This window comes from Tachypleus tridentatus, chromosome 10 (genome assembly GCF_004210375.1).
Source record: "Tachypleus tridentatus isolate NWPU-2018 chromosome 10, ASM421037v1, whole genome shotgun sequence".
Classification (NCBI taxonomy): Eukaryota; Metazoa; Arthropoda; class Merostomata; order Xiphosura; family Limulidae; genus Tachypleus; species Tachypleus tridentatus.
The window spans coordinates 31275168-31299282 of NC_134834.1; the positions used below are offsets into that span (position 1 = coordinate 31275168).

Consider the following 24115-nt stretch of genomic DNA (forward strand, 5'->3'; position numbering starts at 1 on the left):
AGACAAAGAAAACTAGCTATCAGGGACATGGTGAGATGATAGAAATGGAAGAGGGGATGGTTACAGACAGATAAACAAGAGTTTGCCACACTAATTAATTGACAAATCCAACTTGTTAAAGTAATCAGGGGAAGGGTCCATGGGAATGGAAATTCCAGTCAGTAAAGAGTTGGGAACGGAAACTGTGGAAGGAAGCCATGTGCATCACGAAACATAAAAAAATACAGACTGGATATGAGAGGCAGCTTGGATCACTGCAGAAATATAAATGTGAAATGGAGGTTAGGGAAATAGGAGCAAAGATGAAATTCCCTCATGAGTGGCAGAAGTTTTGGAAAGGAAGGCCTTATCTGGGTAAAAAAAAAAACACAGATGCTGTGGTAACAGATAGGTGGGACATAACTGGTAAATACATCCAAGTAACAATGTCCCAAAGCAAAAAGGAAAAGGAAATAGACTTTTAAGGTAAGGTGGTACAGGGAAAAGGGGAAAGGAAAGAAAGAGAATGTAGTACAACATTAAGATACCAATCTGGAAGGAAAGAGGAGTTGAGGAAGATGAAGGATCCAGAAGGATTGGAAGAAAAGAAATGTGATTGGATAGGAGAAAATATGGTGGTACTCAGAAAATGGAAGTTACAAGGTAAGTTAGCATGATAGCCTCCAATGGTTGACACAGAGAAACCTCTGTGAAATGACCAAGAGAAGTCTGAGGTATGGGGGAGGTAGTAGGAAGGAATGAGGTCACTACATAGTAACCAATGGCAAAAAACATGCCATTTACATTGATACACACAGAACATGAAATAAGGAATGCTATTTAAGTGGAGAAACTGGTTTTCCTGGCTAGAAAAGATACAAAAGCCACACAAGGCTGGAGTGTAGATACAGATGGATAAAACTGGCAAGCATGAAGATGATGAAACAATGGAGAGGGAAGAAGAGATAAAAGTGATGGTAACTGGAAGGGCCAAAGTAATGGGAACTAAGTCTGAGCCAGCCAGAATGTTGCTATCAGAAGTACTTGACAGGAAATAAATTGAATGTTGGACAGTATACAAGGGAGAAGACAAATGGGAGGATAAACATAAATAAACAAATTCTTCCAGTTGTAGATGAACACATCCATTGCTAAGGCTGAAGGATAAAGAACAAGAAACCAAAAAGGAGAGAGTTTTGTTTGCTGATGAACAGTAAAAGATTCCAGTTTGGGTGTACCCAAATGAGAACAGAGCCACTGGAAATCTTGTGAATTAAAGAATGAGATAACCAATCTGACCAGAATGAGAGCACTCTGAATTTAATAAGCCTGCAAGTAAATCTACTCAAAGACTTGGGTAGAAGGAACTGGCAAGAAAACAGTAAGAGAGTGACAAGAAACAAGAACAGGAGCAGTGGAAGAGTGGAACAGATGAGAAGCAAGGGAAGATATGGAAGAATGGAGATGAACAGCCTCCACATGAGACTTCAAGACCTTAAGAACATCTCCAAAAATGGAATGATAAAAACAAGGAGCCATATGTAAATCTTAAACATGAGGGAAGGCAAACACACCCAAATCAGAAGGGCATCTATGCCCAGCTAATCCAAACAATACAGAATCCAAGAGTGAAGCGACAGAGCTAAGGAGACAAGTGGGCTTCCACAAACAACAAAAAGGAACAGCAATCCCCTTAAAACCCCTCAGAAGTAATTTGAAATAGCCAAGGACAAAAGGTGAATGGTAATGTAGAAAAATAAACAGGCTCACATGGACAACAAAATGGAATGACCATTCCCTGAAAACCCTTCAGAGAAACAATAGATAGCCTTGGACAAAAGATGAATGGTAAAGAGATAACATAGGAATGAAGTTAAAGATAAATGAAGGCAAGAATACTGAGCATGTAAAAAATGAGCTGAAGTATCTGGGTCTGAACCCCAAAGTAGTGTTAAGGAATTCAACAGTTGAGAATCCACAAAAAGGATTTGAATCCTGATGACAGGCTAAAGCATCTTCCTTGAATGTTTTGTATTTCCTCTTCCACCTGAGAATTTTGCAGTGCCATTACATTCAGGGAAGATATTTCAACTAAAAAAGAAGTTCAAAAGATCAAAATTTTTAATGAAATATTTTTAACGAAAATTCATCTATAAATATATGGAGTCAGTGTTGACTGCTCCAAGTGCAAAGTGATTTTTATATTAAAATCAATCAAATATACTTCTCTTCATCAGAAAATTTTTAAACCTTATTTGCATAATTTTCAAAATCTAAATAAATATCAAATGTTCTTTTTCAGAAAAAATCTTATAATTTCTCTCTTATCTTCTCCACCCTAATTCTAAATGGGATCAGTCAATTTGACTGATCCTGTAACTGTCATAAAAGGTTAAGATATAAATTTAAATCACCCTTTTTTCTTTATAGAATGACTGCAAATTGTAATAGGAAACCACGATTGGTCATGGAAAGCAGAGCTGGCTTTCTAGGTTATGGTTCCATAAACAAATAAGATTGAAGGCTATAAAAATAATGATTTGCCTCAGTAATGTCTACATTATAGTAAGTACTTTACACAGTAAAGTATATTTCTTCCCTAGATCTTGAAAACTTATAACAGATTACTAAAAATTAGTTCAGTTTAGCTGTTCATAGGAAAGGATATGTTCAAATAGGTTTGACAAACACATATATAAATAAGTTGATAATGTTACTATGGGACCTATATTAGCTATACATCACCTGTACTTTCAGAGGGGTTAAGAGGGAAGAATCTAAGAGACCAAATGCCATAACTCTCATTCTAGGGTAGATTGAAGATTTTTTCTATACATTTTTCTTGCAAAATTAAGAACTTAAAACTTATTTAATATTAAAATTCATTTTATTAACTATGTTTTGATGCCACAGTTCTTTGTATACATTGATAATAAAGATGGTTAATTACATTTTGAATGTAGCTCAGTAAAATGTTATGATGTGTATTTTTACCTACCAAACAAAACAGTTAATAACAAATATAAATAACATTAATAACATGTATCACATACTAGCATACCATGAGATAAGGCCATAAATTCACGTAATGAAATCATATATTAAAATGACGTTTCATAAATTTATTACTTGGTGGCAAATTTCATAAACTGGTTTAAACATAGAACATTTTTCCAGCCAACATCATTATGTTGTAAAAGTTAGGCAACCTTAAAAACTTTGCATGTTACCTTTTTGTAGAGATAGTATCATATAGTTGTCTTAATGTAAATTTCACAGTAAACCATAAAAAAATCCACCAATTTCCATTCTTAAATCACTTTTCATAATAAATGTTCAATGTGAAATTCTTAATTAGAAGGCTTTCATTAGTTTGAGCACAAAAACAGGTTTTATACCATTGTCTTTTAAGAAAAATCTGGATAAAATATTGGTTCACTAGATATATAAATTAACCAGTAAGCCTCCTTTTATAAAGAGAACAAAATATCAGGAAACTTGTTTGAGAAAATGCCTTTGAAACAGGCATTATAAATCATGTCATTCATAACTATTTAAATGATAAGATTCTTTCTACATAAGCCAATTGGAATGTCACCAAACACACTTTTGCCACACAGATAAATAGGCCAATTGTATTAGAAACCAGTTATGCAAGTTATGTCATCATGTTGGACTGTGATGTGTTTTTAAGCCTATACTCATATTAAAGTTTCTCCACAGGTATGAGAATCAAATACCTATCATTAAAACATTTAACATGATATATAAACATCATAAATGTTCTATACATTATATTGGATCCACTAATATGTGGTTAGTAGTTTATATAGAAATACACACAAGTTTCAAATATTAAGAAATATGTGATAAATGAATATAATGAGCCTATAGGACTATTTAAAATATTTGTAAGGGCAAACAAGCAAGAGAAACTACAGATAAAGGAAAACCTATGGACCATCAGACTTAAACCAGGATTGAATGTGGAAATAGTGTGGTTCATTTATTGTTAAACAATGTTAATTAATTTTGAAGTGTTAATGCTGAAGACAATTAGGACAATTCTGAAATGCCCATATTCATTATGCTATCAACAATTTTATGATATTAGATTTCCAACAAATGTATCTTCAGTATATTTTAAGCTAACAGTATCATACCACCAACAGTCAGACAACACCTACTGGATTACAGATAGTTACACAGTTCAAAGCATGTCACTGATCAATGCTGGTAAGTCATTTTCTAGTGACTGGCTTTAGTGAAACTGGGAGAAACACAATGGTAAAAACCTCTCATCAATAAAAATAAGGGATATATTAGAGGGATGGGTTTAAAATTTCAAGAACTTTTCAAAGAACTCTTAATAAAATCACTACTTTACCAGGGCTTTCACTAATGAAGAACCCATTTACAAATTCCTTTGGTTTTCTAAGATATTCCTGACCTGTGCAAAACCTGTAATTAACTCTCTCACTATGGACTCAGTCAATCACACCAAGTTTGTGACCCCAAATTTACCTTTAGTGTCCATGCTATAACTTTTAATAAATTTTGTATAACTTTATAAAAGTTTTCAAGCAATCACTAAAGTTTACAAGTCTTTTGTATGCAATACAAAACAAAACAGAATTTTTAATGAACTATTTTTACTAAAACTTTCTCCATGAATACACAGAGTCAATGTTTTGACTGCTCCAAAGTATTTTTCATGTTAAGATTAAACATACTTTCCTTCATCTGTAAATTGTCAAATGTCATTTTCGTAACTTCTAAAACCTCCTAACCAATTTGCATGTATTTTCTTTAGTAAAACTTTATATTTTACTTTTTCTTTCTACTCTAGCTTTATAAGGCTTCTCTTTATAAGAGAAAAACTTTATAATGGTTGCTCAGTTTGACTGACCTCATAATCATCATAAAAAATACAAAATAAATTTAAGTTACCCTTTATTTTTTCCAGAACGATGGCTAATTGTGACAGGAAACTACTACTGTTTAGTCTAAATAGCATAAAGTTTGTCACAGTGTACATCTGTTTCTACTTAAATTTTAACATGAGTTACACATGAGCAAACTTTGAATAATTTTAATATTATAATTTTTTATTTCTCATACCAAACCTAACTTCATCTAACCCAACAAATTCCTGATTTTTATATATTAGTTACTTTAAGAATATTAACTAAAGAATACACGTGAAAAACAACACATACAGAACTTAATTGGGTCTTTTTTTGCTGCTGTTGACTGTCAATGTAACCTAATTTTTCATTTAATTAAATAATGTACCTAAAAACATAGAAAAATAAAATGTAATAAGAAATAATGTCCTTTAAACTATCAATTTTTCTGGCCTTCTAACTATGCAATAAGAGCCATTACAAATTCAGTTAAACTTATGTGTTTCTTGGGGAGAATAAAGTTTGAACACAAAGGGAAACAGATAGCTGTGCAGAAAATATAACATAACAAACCATTTGATAGATTAAAGCTTTCGCTTTCTATTAGTTATTAATAAGAGAGTATTAAACATCAGACAGAATTAGTGGCAATAGCTGAAAAAGAAGATGTTACAGGCTGTCATGGTAAGCTAATCTGATTTTCTAACTTTATGGCTTCATAAACAAACAAGGTTAATGGCTATAAAATTCATTATTTGCCTCAGTAATATCTAAATTATAAGTACTTTATAATAAATTCTGTACTTTTCAAGGGGAAAAACAGGGAAGACCTGGAGAGCAAATGTCACTATTCTCATATTACGACTGAAGGTTTTGTATATACACCATTACAAAATTCAGAACTTAAATCTTACATAAAAATTTTATTTATAAAGTACATTTTGAGGTCCAAAATGTATTCATATAACATAATAATAAAGTAGTTTCCAAACATGTGGTCAGCTCTTCTACGTAAAAGTAGTTTAGTTACTTCTTCAATGTAAATTTGTATAAAAGTTGTAGCATTTGCTCTTTGACCTGCCCATGGCAAGAGTGTTAAACATTTCAGTGATGATCTAATGTTAGACTAAGTCTTGTTTTCTTTCTAATGTCTTAGATACTCCAGCACTGAAAGAAGTTCACAAAATCAAAATGGAGAAAAACAAAATTAATTAACTGTAAATGTTTTTAAACCTTTTAACTGTAATAAGAATTTTATGTCAATTATGTAAATACAGACAAGCCTAAATTTGAACAAATGTTTCCCTAGTCTATCAGTTAAGATACAAATTCTTTTACTTTATACATTATATGAATTATTTTGCAACTCTGCTATAAAACTTGCTTACTAAAGCACCAATCAATTCTCTGTAAATCACAACTACTTCATGACCTCTTAGCAGAGTTAGCCAAACCAAAGAACATAAGAAAGCTGGCTTACTCAACACAATGAATGTGAGCTGAGGATGGGGATCTGTCTCGCTTCAAGGGGCCAGGAGTAATATTCGGTACATAAGGCCCTGGAGTAGACAAAATGGCTGCAGGCGAACAATGTGTTTGGTTTCGGCCTTGCTCTTTGGTTCTATTATCAATGCATTGAAGAAAGACCAAGCTGAACACACACAGTTTAAATAATTATAAAATTACACTCAATTTTGACTATATGGTACAGGTGGAAATTTCAAAGAGAGCCATCTACTTTAAGCTCAAATAAATCAAATAATATCATTATTGGTAACAATTTTCAAAATACTGCAAAAATATATTATAATAAAAGCATAAATACTTAAATTTCTCTCTGTAACATAAAACAAATTATTTACCTGTATTTTTCCAGCTTCTTTATCATTTTAAAAACCTTCTTGTCTTTTTTGCTGAGAACACTGTATAAATGAGACAGTTTTATTTCTATCATATATGAAACTGGTAGGCACTCTCTCACATAAACTGCTCCAGAAAACACATGTTAATGTTCTCAAGAACTTAACATTTTTTGTAATCTGAAAACATATTTCCAATAGATCCTTACCTCAACACACAAGAATGTTACTTCCTTTTTGCTTCTGCCTATAAGATTTGCATACCACTATACTTGACTTAAATTCATATTTAATATGAACCATGTGGTGCATGACTACATCATCATGCAATATTACCTCCCACCAATAGGAGGATGATACAAATTCCATGTGCATGAACTCACCCTACACACTTGCAATTGTAATAACTTCATTCTTAGATGAGTCAAGGACAAAAAGGTGTTCTGAAAGTAGGGAAGATGGTTAACAGTGTCTGTGGAGGTAAGTATCTATCAGAAATACATTTTCAATTTAGAAAAAATGTCAACTTCTGACACAATAACTCACCTCTATACACAGGAATGCTATAATTCCATGTTAAATAAGTGGAGGGGATAGCATAAATATTAAACATAAAAGAACTCTTTTCTGAAAGTGCCCAAAAGGAAAGCCCATGGAGTGTGACAACTAATGGCAGGAGTTACACATGGGAACATCTGTGGAAGAGATGAGTAGGGTATGCTCTGCCAAATGGGGAGGAAAGGGCAAAATCTCTGGAGCATTGCAAGAACAGAATGGGTGATCTGTTGTCATGACCAACCAAGCAGTTAAGCAGTAAGTGAGTTAATGTGTAGATGAAATCAGTTAGTGTGGTGCATGCTCACCTTGACTATACCAGACAGACACTGATTGCAGAAAAATGGCACATTAGCTAAGGAGTGATCCATACTAAACTGATAGTATCATCACCACCCAACCAGTGAGGATTCTCTATAGTCCACTAACCCAGTAACAAGAAACTTGTAAGTAATAAGTGTCTCCAATGTTTCACTTGAAGAAGAGGAGGGGAAGAATTTGTATTTGAAAGATCCAGAGAAGCAGTGAGTACCCTATCAGACCACTAGTCAGAAATGTCTATTATTTGATACAGTGCAATGGGTGATCATGTATCTCCCTACAGAAGAGTGATGTGAGAAGATACCTCTTGGAAATGGACTAAGAGAGCTCAATTGTCCATGCAGCAATAAAGGACTTCTTGACTCAACTGAATATATAAGACACCAATGCTATGCCTAAGGGAAGAGCACAGAATTGAAAGACATGATACTGATTGACAATTAACAGAAAAGATATGGAAAGCTAGGCATTTGGGATGTGGAAGAAGGCATTCAGCACATTATCTTTGGTCATCCAGAGCCCAAGTGAAAAGGACCACTGGAAAGGAAAGAAATTCTCCAACTAAAATTGGTTAAGATATAAAGTTGTTTACTAGATGCCAGTTTCCAGTTGTCTTGAAACCCCAAAGAAGAGACATATACTCTCTTGATGACATGTTCAGCTAAAATATCTTATACTGCATCTTCAACATGCCAAAGGTAGATGGGTTGGAGAAGGGAGAAAAGGAAGTAGGAAGAGAATAGTGAAGAAGCAGAAATAAAAACAATGAGTGAGAATGTGAATAATCCATTTGTTGGTATAGGAGAGTGATAAGCTGAGACAGACAGGTGCCCAATAGGCTCAACCCAACATGACAATTACTGGTTAGATATGTGATGAATTCGACAGCAGAGATGTTATGGGCTATCCTAATAAAAAGAAGGAAATAAATCTCCTCTGAAAACCATTGTAGATCATAATAATTGCTTCAGAGAAAAGGTGTAGGGTGGGAAGGTAGCAAGAATAAAACAGACATAAAAACTAGACACAAGAAAGTGAAACAGAAGACAAGAAGTCTGATCACTAAACAAATAACAAAGATCCCATAGACTTATAATCTAGAAAGAGAAAGAAAAAATGGCTATAAACTAGGGCATGAGAATTAGGAAGGCAATGAGGATGGGCATGTAGATATAGGTGTGAAACTGTTTGGGAAAAAATAATCACCATGAACCCAAATGTCAGGAGAGAGAGGAAACATTTAATAATTTTGAGAATAAGATCATGGAGAAGAGAACAGGAAGAATTATAAGACACAAACAACACAGAAAGAAAGGAACATACCAGGGATAAAGTATTGAAACTGTGTGAAAGATTGATGATTTTCCTTTACCAATAGGGAGGTACTCAAAGCAAACCCAAGGAGAGGGAACAGGTGATCAAATTCATATTTTTCCTGTTCAATCTCAAATTAAAAGGAAGTGACGTCAGCCAAACAAATGGTAAAAGAAAGCCTAACAAGCACGGTATATCTCATAATATGCTGTACAATGGTATAAACATTCTGCACAGTCAATAAGCTTCAATATTCACAGTACAAATAGAACCTGTATTTGTAACATCATCAACAAACACAGAACAGAGTTGAAGTCACTGTCACTTAAATTCATAATAATAATTAATACTTTTGAAACAAAAACTAAAAAAAAAAATGGTATCATAAGTGCAAGTGCATAGGGAGAGTTACTGTGCATCAAGGTTATGTCACCATCCTATTGATGATTTCTTCATGCACTAGTGCAGTTCTAGTTAAACACAAATTTACGTAAAAGTTAGCTCAAGCCTAGTGACATACAAATATGTTTAGGCAGATGTGCAAGAGAAGTAGCATTTCTAGTGAGTCATCATTTTGGAAAACATTTTTTATGTCATCTATTTATATCCTTTTTTAACTCATTAATGCAATGTGTTATATTTACTAAATAAGGGGATGAATTGTTATAAATCTTCATATTTAATTACTTGATTTCTTAAGGATTGTTCAGTAAAAATAAAAATAAGATAGAATTTGAACTTTTAGTGTTCCACTTCCATCATTATACGGCAAAAAGATTCATTTTATTCCATTTATACTATGCTTTCCTTATAACGTTGTCATATTAGACCTAAATATAGCTGCTGCCAAAATTGTTTTAAATGCTAACTTTCAACATATTTGCCAAATATAACCCACCCACACATACTTACTAACATGTGGATATAATTAACAATAAAAAATACTGATTTATGTATGTTATTATCAAAACATGCACAGAAATGGACTGATTACCGTGTTTTTTTTTCAATACTAAATTAATTTTTATAAGAAATTATCATCTATCTCTTTTTCACTATTGCCATAAGATAACCCTAACAGTTCTAATAACCTTAACCAAAGAAACTCGGAACAGTTATTGTACTGTTACACAATGTTTCATCTAACAAACAACAACTCACTTTCCTCTAGCAATAGATCCAAGAACATGAGGCACGATGCTTGGGTCCACACTATCCACATCACTTTGAGAGTTTAATTGCTGTTTGTTACAAAGATATTTCTTCTTCACCTTCTGAGGAAGCTTTATAGGATTGCTAGGTTTCTTAATTTTCAAAAAAATATGTTCCTCATTGTGGACACTTGGAAGAGTTTCACATTTTTGACATAGATCATAATTTGAACAATTCCTGGAAATTTGAAAGATAACATTCATAAGCAACTTCAGCTTTTTTGTTTTTTCTGAAACTAAAAAAGCAATAAAAATAAATAGGAGTTCAGCCTGTAGAAGTTCTAAGGTTTTTCAAACTATCTAATCAAAACTTTTCAGAATTTATGAGAGTCTTTAATCCCTTTTCTCACCATTACATACCCAACACCATCTGTGATAAAGAAATCCAAAACTAATACCATTTTTTCAATACTGTTTACCAAAAATTATAGTTTGTACATTAAAATCTTTTTTTTTAATTTCTGTCAAAGAAAGACATACTTTTTCATTATAAAAAATATTACACAATTTAAATGCAACATTTTCATTTGAACTCCTGTTCCAAAATATCACATCAGACATCATGCCAGCAGAGTTGTGGTTATTGGCATAACTAGGAAAATAGTCTCACTGAATCTTTGTAACATTCTATAGTTATATTAAATACCATCTTAGTTATGATTAAAAAATCCTTCCTCTCAAGAAACAAATAAATTGGGTTATAGATAAGTTAATAAAGTAAAAATAAAAACAAAGAAAAAACACTAATGATTAAGAAAAATGTATGGTTTCAAATGAATGACAATCAGTAATACTTTATGAAATGCAGAATTTTCAGACAGCCATTAATTTTATTATAGATGTTGAGAGAAAAAAAGTAATAAATGTAAGGAATCCTGAGTGTGAGAATTCAGAAATAATTCATGCCTTCCTGAAACAAATTAAGCTGAGAAAACATAATACTCTAGTGATTAATGGAATTTGTTAACAATTGTTTGGCTCTTTAATCACACACAATTTCAGTTAGTTGATTATTTATTGTAATTTAACATTAACAGATTAAGCTGTACAACTTTTAATTAATCAAAAATAATAATTAGAAATCAAAACTGTAATATTTAGATTACTAGAATAATTGAAAATGCTAATATTGATTAGTTGCTTATTTTTATATTAACTCTATACCTAAGTTAGCCATTTGGTTACCACCAAGTAACCATAAAATTATAAATGTACTAAGTGTTTCTTAAATTTTAACAACCTTTAAATAAACAATGCAAGTCTATGGTACACAAAAAAATCTGATGTTTTAATAAAGTATTTTACTGAGGATTCATCTATGATTAAACCTTTACTAAGTCAGTCTAAGAAAAAGGTAATTCTCATGCTAAAAAATAAAAACTCTTTCATCTTATAATTTCCTTTTTTAATTTCCACAACTGCTAAAATCTCTTAAATTAATATAAAGAGTTTTTCAGTAAAATTTGTACATTTCATTTCTACCTTAACAGTAACTGCAGCAAATTTATCAATCTACAGTGAAAAAGAAAAACGTTAATTAAAATCAAATTAAAAAAAAATTAGAATGATTACAGATCATATTAATTAATTATTTATGGAACAGCTTAAGCTTTCTAGCCTCTTGAAATATGCTTTAAGTTTATTGTTTTATAACTGCACTCTGAATAATCTCTTTAGTACTGTGACAACTAATACATCACCTGCTAGGAAAAAGGAGAGATTAAACAAAATATAAAATTACATTATATGATACTAAACTGAATATAGATCACAGGTTCATCATGAAATGATGATGAGAAATTGATTTATGTAAATTTTTTATTTAAGTTTTCTTATCTGACATAAGCTTTTAATTTTTACATTTCAGTTATTTTTGTTAGAAAATACATCAATAACTAAAAACTACACATAAAAACATGAAATTGACAATGTTTCTTAGCTACATGCCTTTTTGTACTCAAGAATGTATTTTGATAAGACTGCTTTTTTTGTAACATGTTTGTCCACAAAATTCATTTTGTTTTAAAATGTATTTCAGAACATAAAAAAATATATCAGACACAAAAAAGAATGTCAAACTTTTTATTTAACTGGCTCTTTGGTAAAACTATACACAGATTTAAAAAATTAACTGCTCAAAGAACCGACTTTTTTCAAAACACATTATTTGCTGGGAACTGTCATCTTCTGTTAATTCAAGCAAATGAAAGTATAAAGGCAGTATGTTCAATTTTTCTCTTTCTATTGGTTATAAACATGTCCAACAGCAATGTCACACAATCATAAACACACCAACATTTAATGATATTTTAGTGAAGTAAGAGGACATGATGTTCAAATGTTGTAATCTGTATTTCCAATCTTTATCGTACAAGTCTAACTAGTTGGACACTCTAAGATTAATAAAAGAGTAGAGAGAAAAACCAAAGTGAGAAATTCAGAGCACAGAATGATCATACAAGAAAGGGAAGAGAAAACTGTGAATTTATTTAAACATTTCCTTTTGGACTTAGAAATTGAAACTTTGATTATATAGAAATTTAAATTATAAACTGTTTTGATGTCAAGTGCTTATTGACACACACTAGCAATAAAGTAGTTTAATTAAATTTTGAAACTAACTCTAAAAAATGTTATAAGATGCACACTTTGTCCCATTTAAAAAGAGATGAATTAAAAAATGCCATTAGAAAATGCACTGAAGCTAAGATGGCAGTAAGCTCAAAATTCTTAGTTTATCATCAGTTGCACTGATGGAGTCTGATACTTTCACTTATGAAAAGTTCTGCACTTCTATCCATTACCATTACAGGGATGAATACCTTATTCTCAGTTTGACCCTGTAAAAGAAAGGTCCCTCTTTCAAAACCTTCTATCATAATTTTGTATGCACACACACATACACACACACACACACATACATATAGTTACATATACAGAAGTCACAGTTTTGTCAGAATATATACATATACATATGCAACCATAAAAAAAAATTTGAATACAGATTTTGCGAAACATTTCTCACATAAATTTATAAACTTTCACGTAGGCAAACATAAAAATTTGTGTTGAAGCAAACTTTGTGTAAACTGTACAAGTATTTTACAGATTTCTATAATCATTCATTAATAGAATACCTATGGAATAAAAACTATCAAACATTGCAGCATACAAGGTCTAAAAATGCTAATTATTTCTTTGTTAAAACCCTTCACTTTTTCAAAGTGAGAGCTAGTCAAATTTCAGTTTATGAAAAGTGATTCAGAATATAAATTGTTTTTTTGTCAAGTTCCATATTTCCTTAATTATTTTAGTATTTATTTTCATATGAGCAATGTCTCCTGTCTCTTTGTTAACACTAACTTGTCAACTGTACTTGTGATATTGTAATACGCTTTTCCTGTTTTTGACCATTGGCTAACCCTTTACCTTGTGGCTATTTACCTTCATCATCGTAGTTACTGTTCTAAGGATAGCTATTTAGGTGAAAGTTAAGCTAACTACTACTCATTTTCAAATATTCTACCATCGTACTGCAATATTTGCATCAATAAAATATAAGAATTGTTACTTAGGGCTTTATTTTTAGAGACAGCTCATTCATATTTTAACTTATTTATTTTTGCTGGACTACTTGTGAAGGTCATTCATGTAACATTCACTGTTAGTTAGGGAGTAGACAATGCTTAGTATGAGGGTAATGAAATAGCAACCCAGTGGCCACTTATCCCCAGTTATGATAGTTTGAACTTTGCATGTGTTGGCAACATGACTAAAAAAATGAAATTATCATGGGTGCAATTTTAAAAAACCAAAAACCTTCAAAAAACAGAGGTAGGTAAGCCACAAAACCTTTATGACAGTGTTACAAAAGAAAGCAATCTGTCAGATGCAGCAGATGGGCTTTCATTTATAGATAAACCTGACAACCCACAAACAAACTTTACTTCAGAAAGGTACATTTATGTGAATCAGTGTGTAAATTAATGCATATATTCCTTATTACTTTTCAGTTTGAATGATACCCAAGAACTACTGTATGTGATAAAAAGACAGCCATGTGTTGGCATCAGTGATCCTGGCCTAGAGACACTCAAAGGAAGATGGATTGTTGAAACTGCACAATTCATTATCAAAGTGAGAAGTTATATTTGTTCAACTGACCAAAAATCAGTGCTCTTTTATTTCACTGTGAGTGTTATTGAGTACTAAAAAGTATTTTAGTATTCAAATGTGTACGCGGTCAAAATGTGAGATTTCAAACAGACAATGCACCAGAAGAAGGACATCACGATGTCAATGTGTTTTTGATGCTTGGGGTTTCAATGCCACAGGTGCTGGACATTCACAACTGGAAGAAGTGCTCTATCATGAAAGTACTCTATTTGATTTTCAACACTTTTTTAGAAGTGTGAAGAAAAAGATGACAAGGTAAATATTCAGCAGGTAAAACAGTATGCACATTTCATTAAGTTTATATATACACATGTCAAACCACAGAAATATTTCAATATTTATAGGTCTTGTCTATATTATTTTGTCCATAAATCAAACAGTGTAACTTCCATGCTGATTTGATGAAGTTAGTTGCACAATATGAGCTTTTATTATTTTTTTTTCTGGTTTAAGCATAGGAAGCACTACTTCATAAGCAACTTATAACAGCAGGTTGTGAAAAGACATCTTGCTGCAGAAGCTGGATATGTGGACATGAATGGAATTCCATATATTACTGTAATTGTTGATGGAGAATGGAGTAAGAGAAGCTACAGACACAGATACACAACTAATTTAGTAGCAGGAGCTATTTGTCAAAAGACAAAAAAAAAAAAACTTTTTCTTAGGTGTCAGAAATAAATTTTGTTATGTATGTATACAGCATCAGCAAGGAAAGGAGAAGATATCAAGCATACTTGTTACAGAAACTGGAATGAGTCTTCTAGTGCAATGGAATCCGACATAATTGCAGAAGGATTTCAAAGATCAAAAGAGATACATAAGCTCCAATATAAGAAAATGATTGGTGATGGCAATTCACCTGTTCATAATAAAGTTATGGAGTGCATGTCTTATAGTAGAAATGTAGACAAAATGGAATGTGCTAATCATGTTTTAAAACTATACACAAAAACTTTATTCCAACTAGCAGGAAAAAGTGCAGAAAAATGCAAACACTTGAGCTATTTCGCACAATGGACTAAACAGTAATTATGTAGATGAACTGAAAGAAGATTTACAGAATGCACCTTACCATATATTTGGTGATAACAGCAAGTGCAAATCCTATTACTATTCCCATGAAAATATAACTGACATCAAAACTATTTGAATAACATACCTCATAAAATCATAAGCAGTATAAAGTCTGCTACTGATACAGTAATCGGAAAGGTCATCCTTTGATAAGCAATTCAACAAGCTACTTATCAGACCTTTATGCACCTTGTGACAAGGTTTATCAGTGGCAAACAGATCTGTAGATCTAAACAAGGATCTTACAACAGAAGAGCATACATTGCAGATTTAGCATTTTAACTTGGCCCAGTGAGGTATACTCTGGCCTGGAAATCCAGCACCACAAAAAGTCTATCTGCACTCTCAAAGAAATTTACAGCTAAAACTCAAGAGTCTAAGAATGGTGGTTTGCAAAAGACTTTTAGCTCCTGAGACAAAAAAAGAAATGCTGTATATTCAAGAAAGTTCTATTTGTGGGTAACAATGGAAAAAGGATAATGGACCTCAGTCAGGAAAGCCTGATTTCCCAGATCCAAAGTCCACAGAACTGAAAAATTATTTGTTAAAAAAAATGCAAGTTACAAAAGAACAACAAATTGAAATATAAAAACAAACACAAGGTCACTGCAACAACTATTCATGAAAGACAGAAAGGAAACAATGACTTGCAGCTTCCCACTTTGGAGAAATTTGCAAGATGAGGGATATAACATCATGTGGCTATATACTGAAAATTTTATATAGTTCGTCTTTCTTTACAGCTGCAATAGAGTACAGTAAAAGTAATGAAAGAAATGCTCTACTTGATTACTCCCATAAAACTGGAAACCAAGAACAGGAGTGTAGCCTGTTGTGGACATAGAGAAGGGATACTTAGCAGTCTCCCCAGATGCCATAGTAGGGTCTGATGATATTACTAAAGTTAAGTGAATAACTTCACTAAGGGAATAACTCCTTTACAGACTGCACTGTCAATTAAAGATTTCTGCTTTACTTTACTTGATAATACTGTAAAACTGAGAGGTACACATACATATTATAACCAAGTACAGGGTCAACTTCCCACAACTGGTAAAAAATTCTGATTTCATTAGATGGACAACATAAGTATCGAACAAACCCATCGAGATGACATTTTTTTGGAATAAAAAAATGCTCCCTAAACTGGATCAGTTTTATTTTCATGCACTATTACCAGAAATAAAAGATCCAAAGATGACAAAAAGCATGGTTTTACAAGAGCCAAACTATGTCCTTCAGGCCAAAAGAAAGGTGAAAGTAAAAAAAAAACATGAAATACAGACAACCTTCTAGAAGTTTTCTTTGAACCTATGTTTCAATATATATGTTTTGTTTGAGATATAAAGGCATCACTGGCCTTGTTGTGTTTATTATTGTGTGTGCCTTCAAACAAATTATATTTTTACATATTTATATTACAAATCAATCTTTACATTACAAATGTTTGTTGTTTTCAAATACAAGTATTTTTAGTGTACATAAAAGTTTAGAAAATATTTGCCATTTCACTTTATCAGACTTTACAATATCACATCACAAAATGCATGGCTGTGTTGTTTACTCTGATATTTTTTTCAAAGTTACAGAGTTCAACCTCACAAACAATTTGGATTTATGTTAATTTTCATTATGTAGCGTAAAAATATTTAAAAATTCATTACAAAAATAATTTATAACCACTTTCAATACTTAGCAGTTGTTTCACTGTGTTATTACAAATAATATATTTAATTAACAACAATCACAAAAAATTACAGATTTCCTAACTTTTAAACTTGAGTAGTTTTGCAACATCAGCTAGGCTTCCATTTAGAAACTTGCTTATTTACCACCTATATGTCCTAAACGACAGGTATTTGTAATTGCTTCTTCAACATTGTGTTCTATGTCTTCTGGAGCATTCCTTTGGCTGTTAGGGTAAACACATGACCCCTATAGTTATAGCTGTCATGTGTCAAATTTTACACATCAATTTGAAATAGATGGAAATGCCTTTGGTACAGGAACAATTATTTTACAATTCATGGTCAAGAATGCAAAAGAAATATTGTAAGTTGTTACACATAATGATATATAAATGTAAATTTTAAATTCATGTAATCATACAAACTACGTAACTACATAAATATGTAAAGATTTTACTCATGTTTTTAGTTTTATATTATTTATCTTCAGTTCACACATGTTGAAGATATCTTTCAAATATTGTCACTTGAATTTTCACAGAACTAGCATGTGGTTTTACGAAACGACTTATTAGGTAATTATGTATTGTTTGCAGAGTTTTATCGGTTCTCAAAAAGTCCAGTTTTATATATATCTCTTGGAGATTGATCTTTTTACATTTATCTACAATAGTTTTGGTTTCCAGTGGTTCACTACTAATCACACAATGTAGTTATAACGTGCTTCATGCAGGTCACATGACCTGATTCTGTGTAGAATGGGGCATTTCTGTAACATGTAAAATGAAACTGATGTCACAAACTACTGTGATCTCACTATGCAGACAAAGGTGGTATTTTTTAAATATGTAAATATATATATACAATGTAAAAAATGGTAATTCTTATTGCACAAGAACTATGTTTAGAAAGTAGCATGTATGAATACAGCTAAGAAGGAATTGTGAATGTAGGCTTTGTTTTTTACATGGTAACAAACTCCATTGATTACTGCTTACCAGGCAATACCTTTCATGTGCAATGAGTTTTATGCTAACTTTTTTCACTTGAAGCAATTTGAATTTATGTCTTAGGGTCCATCTTGAAATACAGGTTTATTATATTCAAAATGTCTGGACAGTATTTACTGTGCTAGTGAAGTTATATAGGTTCACACATCACTGAACTAAACATCATAAAATAATTTGAGTTTTAGTTTTACTTTATTTACTTGTAGTGTACTTAGCTTAGATAATTTGTAATAATAATTCAGATTCGATACCATAGATTTAGCTATATTATATAATATTTAATTTGCATGTGAAGTACATCTATTATAAAGAACCATACACACTACCAGATCTATAAAACCCAAACTTATACTTCAGATAATACAGATCATAACATTATGAAACCAAGAATATAAAATATTACTGGACAGTTCTCTGTAGGTTACTAATAAACTTCAGGATTAGCAATCTGACTGTGCTGTTTATTAGCTGCAATTTATTTTTATTGTTGCTAGTTTTATATTTCTGTGGGTGGGATGATTGACTTGAATGCATTCCTAAATATTAACTCCACCAATTGTAAAGAAACGTTCGAAATAGCATACAAGTCCTAATAAGAAGAATTAGTTACATATATGTCATGTGAGATCTTATCAATGCAATAGGAATAGTACTGTACATAGTCTCCACCTTTAAACTGGATCATCTGACTGATTGCAATGTAATATATTCATCCATTAATGCCATCTATTGGTGTAAATCAGTAATAGTTGTTTTCAAAGGAAATCTTTAAACTAGATGGAAGAAGGAATATAAAGATTACCGAAGTTATCCTCATACAAGTATATCTACCATAAGAAGCAAAATAAATTTCTGTCTATCACATATTGTCATATTTAAACTTATGAAGAAATGGAAGAACCTACGAAACCACCTTAAGCCTAAAGCAAGTATTTGACAGGATCAATAATGTATCTCCTTTGGTCATCGAAAAGATGCTAAAAGAAATTTATTACCATTTGTGATGTATGTACCAACACTTGAACCTTATTCCCTGTATCACCCGATTACAGTTATCACAGATGATTCCTACATGTATTGGGTCATCTACAATAACATGAAAAACAAAGCATTAGTGAAATGCAAATAATACTAAGTTACAAAATATTCTTTTTAATACCCTATGACATACATATATAATTATATTGTTGCTGTATTCTAAGGTTTATAAAAAATGACAGAATATCATTTTTGCATAACAAGACAAACCTGAAACTGCGAATCTTAAGTAACTTAAAATATTGATATATACCTCTAAGGTCTCACCTAAAAATGGGACATCATCTTCGCTAAAGCTACTTGAGTCTTTATGGCAATTGAGATGAGGCCTCAGTCTAACTCCAGCCAGGGACTTTGTCACTCTTTTAACAACTTGCTTGGTGATCTCTGTAGTCAACTCTTCTTGAAGCTGAAAAACAAAACAAAACCCACAATAGAATGGTTAAATACTTTACCCAGACATTTTCTCCTACCTTATCAAAATACATTTTCCAGCACGTACACATAGTAAAATGACAAATGTTTCACTAAAATATTTAGTGTTCTTAACAATAATGATAATAAAGTTATGTGATCACATTCTTGTTAAATTAGTTATGTTAGGTGCAATGATAAAAGTTTAATTTTTTTTTTCTGTTAAAACATATAGCCACTAATAATGGCTGATTTCCATCCCCCCTTCTCCATACATGCAATTAATTTTGATTGTTTGTTGTGCTCTCCATTCATTGATTGTTATACATCAGGTTTAGAAAAAATATATTTTCTGAAATAGTGACCTTGGCCTCTTAAGACTAAAATCAATAAGATCCAAATACTTAGAAGAAACGATGACTGGTGAAACTTGATTAAAACCTGCTGTTTAGAACTGTTGCAATCATGCAGAAATCAAATTTATATTTCTTAAAATGAAGATCTTAACATTGTATCCCCATAAACAACAGGACTGTTCCCCATCTCCAACAAAGTGACTTGTGAAATTTTATTACAATTTGATATGTTAGGAAATTATACAGCATAAATTCCTGTTTTGACTTGCCGTGTGTGTCGGAACTGTGATTTCATGCTTTGAAAATTATACATTATTTTCATCTATTTCACACAAAGATTATATTTCCTAGTAGTATAGCAATATCAGTCTGAGAGCATACAAAGTTCATGTCAGACTGAATACTTTGAAAATTATGTTTTGACTAAGCAATGACAGTATTATAATGAGTAACTTACATTAACTTTATAATTCTTGGAGGAGTACTACATAAATTAGAGAAGTGGGGATGTTTAGAGAAGAAATTCAGGATTTAAAAACAAATCTTGCCTTATAAAATTAAAAACTTAAAACTTACATATTATTAAAATATAGATTAATAGTCATGTTTTTATGCTATACTAATTGGTATAATAGACAAAAAAAATAGTTTCATAAAATTCTGAATGTAACCCATGAAAAGTCTCATAACTTGTGCAGTAAAAGATACCTGTGGCAATGGGGTTAACCCACTATGCCAACAAGATAGCTTTTCAGTGCTGAATTTACATTTGTACATCAAATTTCACAAGCTAATTAAAAAGTAAATCTGACACTGTTTACAAAATCATTTATTACAAAAATAATTAACAATTAGTGTTTTGTAACTTGCAAAGAAACATTTTCAAAATTTTGTTCTCTGTGCAGCTCCAAGGAGTATATCACCTGTGTACAATGTTCTTATAGACCGTTTTAGAATTCTTCTATCCACCTCAAAATATACATTAATATTTACTCAGAACTTATCTCTTATATGTAAAGCTTGTCAATGTTTTGTTTCTAATGTGACTTTTTCTCTCACTGAGTTCATTTCAAGAATGATCTGTAGAAAGGTTTTTCTGATTAATAGTACCAACTAAATCTTAGCCTTGTAGCAAGAGAGAAAAAATGGCAAAAAAATGAATGGACAGAAAAAAATCTTGTCTGTCGACATCAATGTAAAATAAAGTTATACAGGTTTCTGAGAAAGTGAGAGAACAAAGATATGGTTTCACAAGATTGCTAGAAGTTATTACTAAGACAGACTAGTAATCACTTACATCACAGTGGTAACCATCTCCTTTTTTATGCAAGAGGTATGTATATCAGAGATATTACCCCTTTTTAAAATCAACCAACAAATTAATGGCTTTACCCAAAGCAGACTCTTCATTTGTTTACAAACTAAGTATGTGTGCTGCAATGATGTTAAGCTAACTTGTTTGCAAGGATATACCAAATACTTTTATACAGAATTCAGGGAAAACTGTAAACTTCTCAGAATAACAGGACTGTCATTTTGCCTAAATTTGAATGGGTGGTCACTCTCATTATTTGTTTCTTAGATGCTGTTGACAAAATCTTATCTTCAAACACAAAAGGGTATTTTGAACATTTAAAGAAAGACTAGTGTAATCTCAATTTCAGCTTATAATTACATTTATAGTTATTTCATCATTCATATACTTATCTAACATTACATTTACACATAAATATATGAAAATCACTTAGCATACAACCACTCAGTAACTTTGTATTGCCGGTGATGTTTAAACACAAATGACTGAAATAAGCCTCAGTTTCACATTTAAGAACATCAATATATTTTTTATATACATACTTGATTCATATACGACACAAACCAAGCTGGTGGTTCTGTAGTTGTATCAAGTACCCTAGCTTCTAACTGTTCTTCCTTGAACTCCTGAAATATTTCACACATTTTAATCAGTACATATTATCTACATATACTTTAGCTGTTAATCCATAACCAAGCTAACTCTAGATACATTATTAACAGGATTATGAAAATATTTGGAAAATTTCTAATAGAAAATGAGTAAATGCATTTTCAGTAGTTTTTTTTAACTTAATAATCCATTTAAATTCCAGGCTTACTTTTTTAAAATGAGTTATTTTTTTTAAATTGTATTGTAATGAATAACAATAATCTCAATCTTACTGACTAAGGCAAAGCTCGTAATTTAATAGAGAAAAAGGAAATCTTTAAGATATTTTTCTCTCTCTTTTTTTTTTTTCTTAAGAAATCTAAAGTTATTATTATGCTATAATGAAAATAAATTTCCAATAAATACTTTCCTCTTCTCACATGCATAGCTGTTCTCATTCAGTGCTGCCTCTATATGCAGAAAACTTTTCATGTGCTACAAGTCTTGAATTCCCATCTACCCTACAATCAATGTGGTTCAACTGCATCTAACATGTAAAGCATCATATGACAACCCTCCACCAACAGGAGAGACACACACACTCCTGATGCAAGTAACTCCCTCTAATTAATTCTAACAAACTATTATTAAGATTGGGCATAAAAGAAAGCACCAACTTTTTCAATGCAGAAGAAAGGTAGAAAGCATGTAAGAAGGCAAGTAACCTATTAGAAATTATTTTCTGGTATATGAAAATAATAACTTTTGATACGGTACATTATCTCCACTCACATGTATAACTAGAATCCCACATTGAATAGGTGGAGGGACCAATAAGAGGAAAAGAAATAATTACCCTTCAAAAGCATCCAAAGAACACCCACTAAATGTCACCCCTGTTAGGAGGGGAACACACATGGGATACAAAACCACTTCTTTACCATATATACCATTTATACTCTGCATTCAGTGTGGAAATAGGCATATGTATGTACAGAAAATGGGAGAAGTGCAACCACAAAGGGCAAGAAAACTGGTTGAGTTGGAATCTAAACCACAGTATATCAGAATCTCAATCCTGATGAAGAAAATTTGTAGATGAACTGTCTACAGACAGAAATGTAGGAAAAACTAAAATGGATGTTCTCCAAAGTATAGAGTTACAACAGCAAGAACGACCATATGCAACCAATCAACTTCAACCAACACTGGAAATAAAACCTCCAACCTGTTGTAAGAGGAGGATCCACACCATCTTCATCTCAAGTTAAGTAGAATGGACAGGTACGTGTACAAATCGACAACTGACACATCCAGTAATCTGACATCTGAATGACGACATAGAACAACCACACTCTCCAGATAGAGCTGCACAGATGCTGGACACATCATTAACCTGTGAGATCTACTGCATGGAGGTGTAGATCCAGAAGCAAATTGAGTGAGGAATAGAAAATGCAACCAACACATTGAGGATTTATGTTGATTGGTCTAGTTCTGATCCAAAACCAGTCACTGAGAATTAATATCCAGATGATGGTGGGAGTAGATATCATAATCAAAAGGGTGAACTGCAACATTATGGATCTACTCCAAAGAAACATCATCCTCTGGATAGGAGAGCACAAAGGCTGGACACAACAGCAACCCCAAGTCCCACCACATGCAAGTAGACTACATAAAATATGTCCTCTGGATATAACCACACAGAAGATGTGCATAACATCAACCTCTGTAACCCACCACGTGAAGGTGAAGCATATTTATTTGTAGATATTCACAGCCTCATCCCCTGAACTTGAACCTTTATTCTATAGTTTTTTACCTCACCACACAGAAGTGGATCGCATCTACAAAATATAAGCAACCTCCTCAACTAAATAGCACAGCAGAGAAGTTGGCTGCAACATCAGCCTTCAGGACACACTGCACTGAGGTGGAGTGAATAACTGGAGGATCACATTCCATTAACACCAGCAGAACACTACTACCCTACTCTCTACTGAAAAAAAAGCAAGCATACTTAGGAGGATACTTTCATGATACATCATGCCAATGAATCAGAACTGAAAAGTGACAAGAACTCCCATACTTCACTACAAGAACAATGGGGATAAAAGGTAATGGAGAGTTTGAAACAATGCCAACAGTGGGTGACCATAAAAATCCTATTTTGAAAAGCAGACTGCCCCTGATTTACCAACTAAAAATAACAGCAAAGATGGGCAGCTCTTCTCTTCTGCATTACCCATGTAAGTCCAGGGGTTAGTACAATCCAGAATGGGCATATTGATGAAGCAAAAA

At 32.0% G+C, this 24115-nt stretch overlaps 1 protein-coding gene across 7 annotated transcripts in view; it reads right to left on the reverse strand.

Annotated features, from left to right (window-relative positions):
* Window positions 1-24115, reverse strand: part of LOC143228993 (next to BRCA1 gene 1 protein-like) — a 59339-nt gene that overhangs the window by 19823 nt on the left and 15401 nt on the right. For 6 of the 7 annotated variants that reach the window (XM_076460590.1, XM_076460589.1, XM_076460586.1 and 3 more), the window contains 6 exons: window positions 21763-21846; window positions 19403-19544; window positions 19111-19183; window positions 10097-10324; window positions 6749-6808; window positions 6367-6507 (listed from right to left, as the gene is read on the reverse strand). In XM_076460590.1, the coding sequence (XP_076316705.1) occupies window positions 6367-6507; window positions 6749-6808; window positions 10097-10324; window positions 19111-19183; window positions 19403-19544; window positions 21763-21846 (728 nt within the window). The remainder of the gene's footprint in view (window positions 1-6366; window positions 6508-6748; window positions 6809-10096; window positions 10325-19110; window positions 19184-19402; window positions 19545-21762; window positions 21847-24115) is intronic. The other variant, XM_076460588.1, reaches the window with a different exon arrangement.